Below are 15,277 nucleotides of genomic sequence, written 5' to 3' on the forward strand. Positions count from 1 at the left end.
ATGGAACTCAATGAGAGTCCTTGAAAGGATAGCTGTGCAAACGCGTGTGTGTGTGGTTAAGTAATTACACATCTTTTCATAATAGTAACTGAAAACCAGATGATCCACATGTTAAGATAAGAGTCGCCTGTCAGCTGCTCTTCCTCTGAGATGCATTCAAGAACCTGCTCCTGGACCTGAGTGTTGTGGTTTTATAAGACAACACCACACAACTTAAATAATAACGGATTCAGGTATGATACACAATATGGACTCAGTTAGTCATGTTTCCAGCTGTGACAGATGGACTTTTCCTCACCGTCTTCCTGTCAGTGTCAGTCTCTACCTCCTTCTGCCTCTGGCCAGAACACATTGTTGGCCTGTGACGCAACCGCTCTCCATAGTTTAGAGTTCCCCAGCCAATGAGAGGCCGAGCAGTAGGAGGGTATCCAGTCAGCTTGTGCTTGTAAACAGCTCTGACAGTAGGAGGGACTTTCAATTTACAGTCCCACCCTCTGCTGTCGTCCCTGCTCAGCTTTTTTTTATGTGCTGTATGGAAAAGGGGAAAAACCAGAGGAGGGAAAGGGGAGAGTGGTCAGTGGAGCTGAAGGGAGACGCAAGAAAGGGAAGTGAGTTTGAAAACATGAAGCAGGGCGTGTGCTGATTCTTCAGTGTTGCACTGATCTAACGCACAGCTGCCATGGAGACTTCTGGACTGATCTTCTCCATTCTTCTGACAGTAGGTCGTCTTCCTGTCAACTCTGCGTATATGTGGGTGTGTGTGTTAGTCCATATGTCCGTGCAGTTACATGTAGGACGTAATCAGCTCAGCTGTCAACAGAGCAAAGTGTGTGAGTTCGTCCAAGCTGTCGACATGTAGTCGTTGATGCTGTACAGGTGCATGACAGTGAGCAGAGAGCAGGTGCTGGGATCTGGTGATATAATACATATCCTGATAGAGGGGGTGATGATATTAGGATACTATAATGCTTGTTTTCTTCCTAAATAGAATATTTTAAGAAAAACAGTACACGTACAAAGTAAATATACAGTAGAAGAAGGAGTAAATAGTCAAATGGCTGAAAGTCTGCTGCCAACTCGTGGTTGAAGACTTAAAATCAACACTGATTCTGATTTATTGATGCACTGCTTCAACTGTCACGCGATGAAATATAGCTGTATTGTATTGAAGCGATAGTTTCTCACTCCCCTACTTACGACACCATCTGTCTCTTGCTGTCCCCCCTGATGAGGACGGTTTTTAATTTCCTGTATTTTTCCATGTGTGCGTCATGATGCACACATCAGCTGTGAGGATCCTGTTGCACACGAGGTTTCAGAGACAAAGAAAGTGAGAGAAAGAATACGATTACTTTGTATCCCATTAAGCCCGCCGATGAATAGACTCATTGTGTATTGCCTCCACGAGTGTTAGCTCGTTGTCTCGCATACACACAAACAGGCTGTGGCCGACGCGGTAACGCACAAACATTAGAGCTTTGCATGCAAATGCTGTAATCCTGAGAGTTTGGGGAAATCACTCAGGCTGCAGTCTGTTATTACTGCATGTGTAATTGCCAGAGGGAGAATTATGACACATTGACTGTTGATGGCTTTTGATGACATACATCATGTGTGAAGCTCTCCTGCCGTCCAGCCTGGGCTTGGTTTAATGTCACACTCCTGCTGGCTTTAACTGCCAAAAAACATCTTCAAAACATCTTTATTTTGATTTTCTTTAACTTGTTAAGCCTGTCAGTTAAGCCTGTCATGATGACTTTAACACCTCAGTCATAAAACTAAGTGTTTTTCAAGTGAAAGCCAGACCAATAGTCTCCCTAACCTCTCTTTGTGGCTGTAAAATATACCATAAAGACATTAACCTAAAACCAGAAGTTCCATAAATGTCAAATTAATCAAAATATTGTCTTTTTTCCCATTTTCTTTGATGGACACTGAGTAGTTCCCTTTGACTTCATCCCACTGTTTTGAGATCTAACTCCTATTTACTGTCACCACCCAAAATAAATGCCTTCACAAAATATAAATGGATGCCACCCTCAACACTGCCCAGCACTCCTAAGACCATCGCTGTTATTTCAGTGTCACTGTCATTGCTTATGCCACTAATACACGTCTAAATTTAGACACGCGTCATTACACAGTGATGGTTTTAGTATTACTGAGTTCTAGGCGAGGAAAAGAAGTGTGAGAACATTGACTTTGTCCCGCAGTTGACCCTTTCTTTAAATCTTCTTTAATTCAGGAGACATTCAAGCCTTAAGACAACCAGATATGCATGAAGTACCGCTTTTAAGCTCAGGATTTGAACTGAACAATGCATGTTTGGATTCTGGCCAAACAGAAGCTACTTAACAACGAATCATTTTCAGTAGACACCTTAGTGTTTCACACCGGAGAGTAAATGTGACATGTTTTTTTTTTTGTGGTTGTGACCTTTACTGTCCTGATCCAAAGACTGTGTATCACTGGATCCTCTTAGCAACGACTGGAAAGATACAGCTTGGCTTGTACACACACTGTGTGTGTGTTTGTGTGTCAGGTAGGGCTGCAAAAGTTATTCGATTATTCATTTTGATAATTGATTTTTGAGGTTTTTGAGGAATTTAAATTCTTCTTAAATGTAAAAATGTCTGGTTTATTGCCTCCATTTGACAAAGAAATCATTAAAACTGGAAAAGTTTGGTTTGTGGACAAAACAAAAATCTGAAAACATCATAATTTCCAGGTTTGGGAAACACCAATCAATATTTTATCGTCCAAACAAGTTCTCAATTCATCGAGGAAATAATTGACAGGTTAATTGATTATGAAAATAATTGTTAGTTTCAGCTCTGTGTCAGGGATTTATGATTTGGGGGTGATTATTTCCGTTTTCAATTTGATTTAGAATATAAGTTTGTTAGTCATGTTTTTGTTCAGTATTTAAATGAATAGATTAAAAACACAACAAACCATTTAAAGAAATTAGGTTTTATGCAATCTGCTTCCAACGTTTCTGAATTACAAACCACAAAACAAACATTTAGAACAAGTATCTCAAAAGCTCTGATTGTGTTACTGCTTATAATTTGTAGTTAACTGCAGCCTTTGGTAACCCCTGCGTGTAGGACATGAACAGCTGGCAACAACTGACAGTAGGGCATGAGCAGAGATGCGATCAGAGACTCAGTGTCATATCCAGCAGTGACAGATGCACAAATGGGAGGTCAGAGCTGGTGTCTGTTGTCGTTTGTGTTCACAACTGCATCTTAAAGCCAGACTCCAGTCTTTTTCCAGAAACACGTTGTACAGTCCTGGTGCTGCTGTTGCATCCGCTCATCCCTGCATTTGTATGAGCTTATGAGTGCGTATCTCTGTCTGTCTGAACTAATGAATAAAACATATGTTGACCTACTGAGGAAAATGTGGCTGGAGCACATTACCCGAGTCAGTTAGCAACTCGGATAAAAACTGCACGCAGGGTCTGTGAGAGAGAGGTGCTGGTTTAAACTCCGGTCAGGGGTGTTTGCTCTGAGGCAGTGTATGGAAGTCCAAATGTGCATTTATTACCATTTTTATTAGTATTGTTTTCTTTTCTTTTTTGCAAATTTTGCTTGCAATGTCCATAATTTGTGACGTCACTGTTGACTTGCTTATTCATGTGTTAGTCTTGCAGGACTGTCACTGTGACTTCACTCTTTCATGGAAAAATAGCTGTGTTTGTCTGAGGAGTTTCTTTAAATTTTGTAAGAAGTTGAGAAAGTAATGCATTATTATGAGATAGAAAGTCATAAGAATGAGAAATTATCTCATTATGCCTTACTATGTCATAATTAGTGGTGTGTCTATTGAGCACAGTGGGATTTCGGGGAGTCCCAAATCCCAATCTCACCTAAGGCACCAAAATGCATAGAGCCGCGGTAGCATCTCCAACATACCACTGTAATTGTTACGCCATATGTGTCGGGGCTTGTGCTGATGAACGTGAAAGTGGGCCACATTGGAGGCACCAACGATGTGTGTGTGTGTTGCTAAGCAGAAAATCCATACCTCGCAGCTGTAGTTCCATGCATGACAAATGACCGAGTTGCAGTTTTACCATGAATAACAATTCAAGAACATGTATGTATCACAATATACGATACTATATTATCACTTCCTGATGAATATGCATGTCTTTTAATTCAACGATATGTCATCAAAATGACTAAATGAGCCCTTTGATAACAAACCTTTTCATTTTAGTCATTATTTAATAAAAAAAAAATAGTTTTAATTAACATTGACATTGAAGTTTAGTAGTAGTGACACCGTGTTAATGACTCACAAACATAGACACGACTCAGCACATTCATTTTGCAGTCACGTGTGTGCGTGTGTGTGTGTACATGTCTTTGTGGCCTCAGTAAGAACTTTTCAAATCCTGGTCCTAATGATGTAGAGTCTCTTTTCTGAGGAACTTGTTAAATTTAGGTCTAATTGATTTGAATTGTGATTAGATTAAAGTTAGGGCTATGAATTATGAATTGTGTACTTATGTGACAGTTTTGTGTATTTCTAATCTGTAAAAAGTCCCACTGTTTAACTGCAGTTTGCACACATTGGTTTTATTTCCCTGGTATTAACCTAGAAATAACACCGTAACAATAGTCACATTTTTAAACAAATTAAGGTATTAACAGCTTTAATAGCTGTGGTTCCTGGTATACCCTCCCTGGGACGTTTGCTGAGCATGAGCAGCTTCAGAAACTGACACTATGGGACAGAATAGCTTCTGTGCAGAAGATATAGGCAAATATTCATACAGTTGTCTTTGTCTCCCCGCAGGCTAACTGCTGTCCCGGTCCGCGGCTTTAAATGTCCTCTGCCATGGCGAAGCGTGAGGCTGGGAGCACCAGTCCTGTGGTACGGCAGATAGACAAGCAGTTTCTGGTCTGCAGCATCTGTCTGGATCACTACCGCAACCCCAAGGTCCTGCCCTGTCTGCACACCTTCTGCGAAAGGTAATGGACATTTTTGCTCTTTGTTGACTGTTAAATCAAGCTATGGTTGGAGCCAAGTGGCAACAGGTCATGACGTCACCCGTAGGAATCTGAAATCCAACATAACTTCCAAAATTGGCATCATGTGCAGCTGAAGATGATCTGCGAAACTAGTGATTGAGACCATTAACTCCGCAGGAAAATGTTTACTGACATTAGAAATCAGAAGTATAGGTGCATTTTTGCATTGACTTCCTTTTTGAAAGCAGCCAGCAGAGTCGCCCTCCTGTGGCTGTTCAGTATATTTATTTCTCCTGTGTTGGCTTCCTCCAGCAAACTGGGAAACTGCTATTTTTGTCCCAGTATACAAGCACTGGTGGAGAATTGATCTGTTGAATGAAATGCGATCTGCCACCTTTCAGCTGCTTGTTAATATTAGCATTTTTTGGATGACTGAGACCAAATAGTCTTAAGCTGGCAGCAGGTTGGTACCATTGTAGAGCCCTCTCTTTCTAATTTAATTATTTACTGCATTTATGTTCTGTCAGCATAAGAAATAAACATTGAATGACCACATTTTCTGGTTGCTTTTAAGAAAGGCTTAATATGATCAGTTTCAGTTGTGCAAACAATATTTCTTTTTCTAACGTCATGTAAAAGCAACTATCCAAAGTCCTATCGTTCCCTAAAGCTGAACCCGACACAAACCCCGTCTCGTACCTTTTTTCTGTCCACACAAAGGAGATTGAATATCCTATTTCCCGTTCAGTAATATCCGCCCGTCCTATTACACAGATTCTTGTCATATTTACACGTCTCCAAATAGAAGAGCCTCATCTTCTGCAAATCCCTGCCCACAATTAAACAGCTCACAGCACTTCTGCTCGCTGACTCCACGGGGAATGATTGCATTCCTTAACATCAGGCTCCGCCGATGGCTGCAGCCTCATTGTCGTGAGATACATTTTACAATATTAAAACTTCTTTAGCACTTCTTTAAAAAAGACGACGCCCCCTCCAATACTGGTGTTACTTACTTGGACATAGAAGTGGTTTGGGAATCTTGTTGTGGGTCAGTGAAGAGAGCATAGCTGGGATTATACGTTCAGATTTACTTCTAAACCCCTGATCAAACAAATATTTATGGAGTAGTTACAAAGTATAAAGGGTAAGTCCTTTTCCCCCCGCAGTGAGCGGGCCGTTTGCCCACCAGAGGGCAACTGAAATCCCTGGTTTAACTGCATGGCATGTGATCTGAAGCCCTGCTGAGGTGAACACATTTTTTCTGTCTGGAACTATGCGCGATGATGTCGTCAAACAGATGTTTTAATGCTGGGTGGGCTCGTTTTAGTTCAAGGGGGTTTTCGGGCTAAGCTGGCAACCCCTGCTGCGGCTTCTCTATATAGCATCATTTTGAATTTTCCTCCATTTTGCTGTGGATGGATCTGTGTCAAAGCACAGAAACTCATCGTGGATATCATATGTGTTTGTGGTTGCTAGCTGTTTGCGTTCCAGATAAATAATTCAGTGACACGTAGACCAAGACTTTTATCAAACTACTGCACTGTAGCAAAGCAAAGTTATGTTGTTGTGCTTAATTGAACTGCAGGGTGCTAGTATGCAGAACCAGACCACTGCAGAATAAGTGATCATAGAGTCTGAAGAAAAGAAGAAAAAAAAAAGAAGAAGCAGTTGTACATCATGTGCAGTATGACAGCCGGAATGTGGTGCGATCTGCATATTTCAGCTCTATTCTGCTGACGGGAGAGTCAGTGTTGGCTCGAAGGTGTCTAATGATAAATAGATTGCATCCTGAGGGCAAGTGAACCAGAACATCCTTTGTGCTTTATGGGGATCGGTGGGAAAGATTTGTGGCTGCTGCTGTGATGAGCCTCGGCCGGAATCCAACTCCTCATTTTTGTGTAGACACACACACGTTTTGAAAGTGAGGGGAAACAGAAGAGGAAGGTGAAGGGTGAATCTGAGGAAGTCAGTCTGTCTGAACACATTGTGAAATTGAAATGCCTTTGATTTTCTTCTATAATATTTAAATAATATATATGTACAACATGCACAAGTTCAAAAGTTCAAATTCAGATGTCAATAAAATAAAAAGTTGGAGGATGCCGGCGAATCAGTGACTGTCACCAGAGAGGAGAGAGCTGGAAAGTTTTTTAGACAGAAACTCAAACAAATGTTATTTTAAATATGTTTTATACTGTTAAAATTAGTGTTCATGTACACCTACAATGTTTTTTCTGAATAGAACACTATTTTAACATGCAGTAAATTGTAAATAACTGGCATGTATTGAAAGTTATTCTGTAAAAATGGGCAAAGGCACTTACTCACAGGAGATTTTCTGGCCCTTATATGGTTAAAATAAGCAAAAAACTTAAATTTTAAGGCTTAGGTGTTAATTGAATTGCTTATTCTTCGTATAATGTTATTGTATTATTATCCGAAACTTTGATTTTACCGCACGTTTACTGAAAGTGTCAAAATTAGATTTGAGGAGTTAAATTGGGAAGAAAACAATCTAAAATAAAAAGAAAACAATCAAAATCTGGTGAGATAATTCAATCATACCATGCTTTAATGTCTAAAATGTAGACTATAATTTACAAAATGAACACCATGCTGTATTGCACATGAAATAAAATGCCCTAGGAAAACATCTACTTGTTTCTTCATCAAACTTGCATATAAACAGACTTTGTTTTATTTAAAACCAGCTGAGATGCCTTTGAAGAGAAAATATGTCTCGCCACAGATGATCACCATCCTGTCACAGTCTTAATTCTGTGATTACTCTGACTCTAATAATCATATGCAAAATAATGTCTTTTCTATATTTTCTGCATACTCTGACTCAGTGTTTGTTTCTCTGTTGCCTCCCTCTTCAGTTGTCTCCAGAACTACATTCCCCCAGAGTCCCTGACGCTCTCGTGTCCCGTGTGCCGGCAGACGTCCATCCTGCCCGAGAAAGGAGTTTGTGCTCTGCAGAACAACTTTTTCATCACTAATCTCATGGAGGTTTGAGTCTTAATCCACACCCCCCCCCCCCCCGTCTGACACTAATCTGTGAGCCCAACAGGATTGTCAAGTACATTCCGTGAAACAAAGGGCGAGACGTCGATGAAACCGATTATGACGTAAACGACAAAGCGAAGAACATGATAACATAACTGATTACAGACGGAGGGAATATGCCAGAATAATTATCTGTGATAGAAACACTGTTAGGAAGCACATGTTTTCAGACTGAAAAAACTATTTCAAGACGCTCTTTTTTGGATTTCTTTTGTCCTTTCTTCAGTCTTCAGCAGTGTGTTAATGTAACAAAGTACAACCACATGCAGATCAGTTGAAATGTTCCCGTCCAGGTCCTCCAGCGAGACCCCGAGTGCTCCAGGCCGGAATCCTGCAGTGTCCTGGAGTCGGTCAGTGCTGCAGCTGCAGGGAAACCTCTCTGCTGCCCGAACCACGACGGCAAGGTGTGAACACACCTCTTCTGTTTTTGTTGTCAAAAGACAGTTTATTGTTGCTTATATCTGGATTTATACAGCACAGGTTTGTCTCCCTCTGCAGGTGATGGAGTTCTACTGCGAGTCCTGTGAGACGGCCATGTGTCTGGAGTGTACCGAGGGCGAGCACAGGGAGCACGTGACCGTCCCTCTGCGGGACGTTGTGGAACAGCACAAGGAGGCGCTCAAGACACAGCTGGACGCGATACACAGCAGGTAAAGGCTTAGTGCCACAAATACATCACATCACATCAGGAGACTGAGGGTTTAAGCATTTGGCCCAGATTTTCCATCTGCCCTCAATAATAACAATATATTTTATTTATACTTCACATTTCAAAGCACAGTAAAAGGAAAACATAAGCAATTAAAAGCTGAATAAAGCAATAAAAGCTGTAAAACATGAATCAAAAATATAGAAATCATGATGAAAACATTGCACCATGATAGATTTATTAGGATTTGAATGGTAAAGTGTGACTGATTATAGTGGCAATTGTTTTGCAGCATTATTTCTTCATTTTATTATTTATTTGTTCAGAAATCATATGAAAGTATTCCTCATCATGTGACCCCCGTGTGGTCGTCCCGCAGGCTCCCTCAGCTCACGGCGGCCATCGAGCTGGTGAGCGAGATCTCGCGGCAGCTCAACGACAGGAAGGCCGAGGCGGTCGCCGAGATCACCGGCACGTTCGAGGAGCTGGAGCGAGCGCTGCATCAGCGCAAGGCGACGCTCGTCACGGACCTGGAGAGCATCTGCAGCAACAAGCAGAAGGTCGGCATGACACATGCATCAGCCTCAGACACACACATGCACTCCATTTTAGGAAACGAGTAACCTCCTCATCCTCTTCCTCTTGTTTTCCCCACCTGAGTTCAGGTGCTGCAGGCCCAGCTGTCGTCTCTGCTGCAGGGGAAGGAACACATCGAGAGCAGCTGCAGCTTCACAGAGCAGGCTCTCAGCCACGGCAGTGCCACTGAGGTGGGTCGGAAGTGGCTGATTTTTCGAATTTGTACAAGCAAGTGAACAAACCCGTTTACGACTCAGGCGGGAATCAGCTGTCATGATGCGATGCAGGGGTTTTTGTGAGCTCTTTTGAAGTCAAATAGATTTTCCGTCTCTTGGACGTGCAGGTGCTGCTGGTTCAGAAGCAGATGAGCGAGCGGGTAACGGCACTGGCTCGACACGAATTCCCAGAGAGACCACATCAGAACGCACACCTGGACTGTCAGGTATGTTATGAGCATAATTCAAGCTAAAAAAAAAGTTGTAGTTGGATGTTAGGCATTAACTGGTTATGGTTAGGATCAGGAATAACACTTTCATTAAGCTGTCTCGATGAATTCAAATCAATGCCTATGTGTGTGTGTCTCAGGTGGAGACTGAAGGCCTGCGTCGCTCCATCCAAAACCTGGGTGTTCTCCTCACCACCGCGGCTGTAGCTCACACCTCCGTCGCCACAGGAGAGGGCCTGCGCCACGCAGCGACCGGGCAGCACCACACCGTTACCGTGACGACAAAAGACAAAGTACAGTCTGAGCATTATTATTGTGAAAAAAGTTGTGATGAGTCAGCGAACAGTGCCTCCAGATGCTAAAACCATGATGTGTTTGGGACTTTTTGTTCTGAGACTGAATCAGTGACCTCTTTGTGCAGGACGGGGACCTGGTACGAACAGGAAATGCCGTTTTGAAAGCGGAGATAGCGTCTTCTGACGGAAACCGAGCCGCAGAGACCGAGATAACGGACAATAAGAACGGAACGTACGAGGTGGGCTACACGGTGCGCTCCGAGGGAGAGTATCTGTTCACGCTGCTGCTGTACGGCCAGCCCATCCGTGGCAGCCCGTTCCGGCTGCGGGCGGTGAAGCCCTCCGACGTGCCACAGTCTCCGGATGACGTGAAGAGGAGGGTGAAGTCGCCCAGTGGCACGGGGGGCCACATACGACAGAAAGCAGTGCGACGGCCTTCCAGCATGTACAGCACCACCAAGAAAAAGGAGAACCCCATTGAGGACGAGCTCATCTACAGAGTGGGTAAGAAGAGGATGTTCATTTACAGTAGTAATAAAACAGCACTGTAATAATTGACCTCCGTAGACGATATCGCTGGTTACAACACTCACTGTCTGACCCAGGACGACGCTGAAGTTGGCTCCACGTTCACCTCTGGTTCTCCTCAAGTTTCGATTCCACTTTAAAAAAAATGCTATTCTGCAGATCAGCGCTGATCACACAGCATGCATTTTTTAAGGTGGAATCAAAAATTAAGGAGAACCGGAGGGCGAATGTGGAGCCAACTTCAGTGCCGTGGCTTGCCGGCAGGGTGTATTTTGTTGGCACTTAGCTGCCTTGGCGGAGGTCTGAGCGCTCCGAGTGCTTTTCTACTTATTACTGTGATAAAATCACGTAAAATCAAGTTTTATAAACCAGCTGTTTGTGGTTGAAAATGTCTTTATGGACAGAAAACAACAAACAAAGAAGCATTTTGCAAATCTCAGGCAAAACAAGTATAGCAATTATGTATTTGATATGTATTCTTAAAAATGAAGAATGTTTTGAATTAGTTTACCTATCAAATGTGTTTTTTGGCTGCATGTTTTCAGACCTAAGAGGAGAAGAGGGTCAGCCAGATAAAACCACACGCACAAGCTGCTGTTGTCAGGAGATCAATCCCAGGATAAATGTAGATAAATGTCAATAAAATAATTAAAATTCTCACCGTGTGAGCAGAGCTGGCTCAGACAGGTGTTCGAGTCTTTACTTGAAAACCTTGAGTAAAACCTTCTTTTGCCTGGAGGGGAAAGATTATGATTTGCCTTAATAAGATAATGTCACACACGGAGATCAGCATATGCTGGGTGTGTAATTATATGAGTAATTCAATTGTCAGGTTCCCGAGGCAGAGAGAAAGGGGAGTTCACCAATCTGCAGGGAATCTCTGCTTCCAGTAACGGCAGAGTGGTGGTGGCTGACAGCAACAACCAGTGCATACAGGTGAGACACACACACTCACACACACACAATGCAAACATACTGTAGATTTGACGCTCATATGCACTGTGATGGCTCTGAATACAGGTGTTCTCCAACGACGGCCAGTTCAAAATGCGCTTCGGCGTCCGAGGTCGGTCTCCGGGGCAACTGCAGAGACCCACGGGTGTCACTGTGGACATGAACGGTGACATCGTGGTGGCCGACTACGACAATCGATGGGTCAGCATCTTCTCCTCTGACGGCAAGTTCAAGGTGAGGTCACGGCGCCGCGCCTCATTTTACGATGTTTACTTAAATATTCATCATCCACGTCTCTTTCTGAAAATCTGAAAATCGTCTCTGTCGCAGAATAAGATCGGCGCAGGGCGACTCATGGGTCCTAAAGGCGTCGCTGTGGACAAGAACGGACACATCATCACTGTGGACAACAAGGCGTGCTGCGTCTTCATCTTCCAGTCCAACGGGAAGCTCGTGACCAAGTTCGGGGGCAGAGGGACGGCGGACAGACAGTTTGCAGGTGAGAAGCAGACTTCTCTGGCTCAAGACGCTGTCTGCAATGGGAATAATATTTATTTGAAATGAACAGGGACATGCAAACTGTGGCTGTGCTGACCCCCACTCTATTTTCTTCTTTGCTTATTCTTTTTTTCCCTCTGACCACCTATTACCCCTTTCTTTCTGTTCTCCCTCCTGTTTTTCCGATTCAGACAAACTTGGCCCAAACTTAAATAAATCTGGCTCGGTTTTCAGTAAGTACATATAAGTGTGGCCTTGCTGCAACCTTAATCCCACAGTGCAGTGCCCTCTGTCTAACCCGATGATGTGTCTCACCTCTTGGGAACTCAAGGCCGCGTTGATCGATAATGATCAACCTGTGCCGGTACATACGTGATCAAATGTACTAGATCATGCCATTGTAATAATCACCTTGCTATTACAATAACAAACATGTTGTCTAATGCATTTTGTGTGTGTTGTGCAAATGGCTATGGAACAGGATCAGTATCAGGGTAATAATAAATGAAAACAAGTGTATAACAAGTATCTACTGCATGAAACAATATATCAACGGTCCACTGCTACTCCAGGGAAATCAGATCGTTTTAACCATGACGTATTTCCAGATTTAGGTCAAATTCCATCAACTTTCTTTGACTAACAGCAAAGACATGAATCAGCTCAGATTAGGACCTGAACACGCGCCTCTCTTTGTGTCCAGGTCCTCATTTTGTCGCAGTCAACAACAAAAATGAAATCATTGTGACTGATTTTCACAATCATTCTGTGAAGGTAAGACAAAGACAAGACAATATAGCCCCGTATACATTTTTCCTGCATATTTAACTGCATATTCAAACTTTTTCTGACGTTCTGTCTCAGGTGTACAGTGCAGATGGAGAGTTCTTGTTCAAATTCGGTTCTCATGGTGAAGGCAATGGCCAGTTCAATGCTCCCACTGGTGTGGCTGTCGATGCCAATGGAAACATCATCGTTGCTGACTGGGGAAACAGCCGAATACAGGTGAGGTGTTATAAAATAGACACCTTATTTTGTGATAATTACTTTTTTTAATGGCATTGCATTGCAGCAACAGTAGAGCGCCATCCAGAGGCGAAAGAGTGAAGTTCTTACAAGTATTAAACCATATTTAAACATAATTAACATAATTAAATTGTGTAGGTCCTCACAGCCTCCGTGCTGTCCGTCCGGGTGTCTTGTCTCACATATTAAGTTTTGAGTCGATTGGTCAATGAAGGGCAAAGTTGCAGGGCACTTCCTGTTTCATGGAGAACAGTCAAAATTTGACAAATTGGTCATAATTTAGTATGGACGTCATACTAAATTATGACGTTTTTGTGAAATTTTGGACGTCATACTAAAGCAGGACTTTTTGTCAAATTTTGAACATACTATACTATGACTTTTTTGGACGCATACCATACTATGACTTTTTTGGACAACATACTGTACTATGACTTTGTCAAATTTTGGACAGCATACTATACTATGACTTTTTTGGACGACATACTATAGTATGAGTTTTTGTCAAATGCCCATGTCTGGAGGTGTACTGTGAACAGTTTTACAGGCTGTGGTCAATGGGAAAAAGACTTTTTGGGCCATAGTTAAGAAAATGCTGCCACCTGCTGGACGTTCTTTCCCCATTCATATTTGAAAAGCTGCTGAAAGGATCCAGTTTTCACTTATCCTAAAAGTATCAACATAAATAATTAAGTCAATGTTGAGATACAACACATACATTGTGTGTAAATTGCCACAGTTGTTTGCAGTAATTGTAGAGACTGGAGTGCATTTCTGAATTTATATCTAACTCCTAATGGGAAACTGTTGTTGTTGTAGAATTAAGTGATATTATGAATGTGCTATTTTTTGTCACAGCAACTTCAAACATGCAGATGTGGGTCATCTCACTGTTTACTTTTTCAGGTGTTTGACAGCACCGGCTCCTTCTTGTCCTACATCAACACATCAGCAGACCCTCTGTACGGCCCACAGGGCCTCGCCCTCACATCAGACGGACACGTGGCCGTCGCCGACTCCGGCAATCACTGCTTTAAGGTTTACAGATATCTGCAGTAGAGCTAAAGGGACGAAGTCACGCAGAGCTGCAATTTCACTCATTCATTTCTGTGCATACTTCATATAAAATGTCATCTTCAGAGCTGCATCGTGATGACATTCTACAGTGCTACAGGAATCCATGGAACCTAAAAATCTTTATTTTTGGATGAGGAAAAAAAATTATCCGTTATACCAATTATGAATCAAATTACAATACCAGTATCTTTCAAAACAATATGTTGTTCAGCACTAACTCAGACTTGAGCGTTTTTTAATCGTTACCTTCAAGTATATGCAGTTTTTTTTTTGTCATCCAAAGTGATCAAAGAAGCACAACGGTGACATCCACTCCTTTTAAACTCGTCTCTCTCTTCTATTAACCAAAACCTTATCATACTATAATCCAGTCCCTGCACTTTCACATTATATAGTTGTACATATGCAGAAAATATTAAAATGTATATACAGATTTGATGTCCATGTTATTCCACAATCTATAGCCTCCGTATTCCAACACAGGTTTCGACACTGGAGTAAAAACTAACACAGTAGAGCATCATGCCAAGTACAATAACACAAACATCAATGGAACAATGTCGTATGCACATGACTTGCTGTATATTTCTTTTCCTTCTTAAAAGGATTTAATTTATTTTTGATTTTCTTTTCTACATAATTTGTTCGACAAATTATTTTTCTATTTGGTGCATTTTGAACTTGTCTCCTCTTTGCCAAACATCTCTTGTACATACTGTATATGCCTTACATTACATTAGTACTTTGCTGTTGCAAATAATCCAAATATTATAAGAGTTCTATAGTTTGCAAGAGTAATATATGCCTGTGTATAGTTATCATTCATCACAATCAGAAAGTGCTCTGTAAATTACACAATCATATTCTTGCTGTTGCCGGAAAGCAAATTATCAAGACTTTTCCAGAGTGTTTTCATTCACTCATTCATTCATTCATTCATTCATTTATTCATTTGCTTCATACTTCATAGTGTTGTTTGGCCGTTTATTCTATGGCTCCTCAAGAAAACAAAAACCAGCTTTACAATTAAACTGTCTATATTTTACTTTTACTTTACTTTTGACCGCCATCTCACGCCTGTGTGTGTCAGCCATCATGGGGTGAACTACTGTAACAATAGAAAGGCTAGTCTTACAAGAAGAAGTAAGCACTACGTCATCATGGCAAAGGT

General features: G+C 41.9%; 1 protein-coding gene across 2 annotated transcripts; it reads left to right on the forward strand.

Moving 5' to 3' along the window:
- Positions 1-493: 493 nt before the first annotated feature.
- On the forward strand, positions 494-15,257 carry trim3b (tripartite motif containing 3b). 2 transcript variants are annotated; one of them, XM_083889432.1, is made up of 17 exons: positions 495-718; positions 4,810-4,985; positions 7,871-8,000; positions 8,351-8,461; positions 8,556-8,707; positions 9,086-9,266; positions 9,372-9,473; positions 9,626-9,724; positions 9,868-10,020; positions 10,149-10,527; positions 11,384-11,487; positions 11,572-11,739; positions 11,836-12,004; positions 12,195-12,236; positions 12,707-12,777; positions 12,868-13,008; positions 13,936-15,256. In XM_083889432.1, the coding sequence occupies exons 2-17, from the start codon at positions 4,840-4,842 to the stop codon at positions 14,086-14,088; spliced, it is 2,301 nt and encodes a 766-aa protein (XP_083745558.1). In that variant the 5' UTR covers positions 495-718; positions 4,810-4,839; the 3' UTR covers positions 14,089-15,256. The 2 variants fall into 2 exon arrangements, with proteins under 2 accessions (XP_083745559.1, XP_083745558.1); XM_083889433.1 differs by lacking the exon at positions 12,195-12,236 and having other exon boundaries at positions 494-718; positions 13,936-15,257.
- Positions 15,258-15,277: the final 20 nt, after the last annotated feature.

Source organism: Microchirus variegatus, assembly GCF_963457635.1.
Source record: "Microchirus variegatus genome assembly, chromosome: 5".
Lineage (NCBI taxonomy): Eukaryota > Metazoa > Chordata > Actinopteri > Pleuronectiformes > Soleidae > Microchirus > Microchirus variegatus.

Coding starts and splice junctions, on each gene's coding strand:
- trim3b (XM_083889432.1), top strand. CDS start 4,840: ATGTCCTCTGCCATGGCGAAGCGTGAGGCTGGGAGCACCAGTCCTGTG. Junction 8,462..8,555: donor GCCCGAACCACGACGGCAAG/GTGTGAACACAC, acceptor CTCCCTCTGCAG/GTGATGGAGTTCTACTGCGA. Junction 11,488..11,571: donor GCAACAACCAGTGCATACAG/GTGAGACACACA, acceptor CTCTGAATACAG/GTGTTCTCCAACGACGGCCA.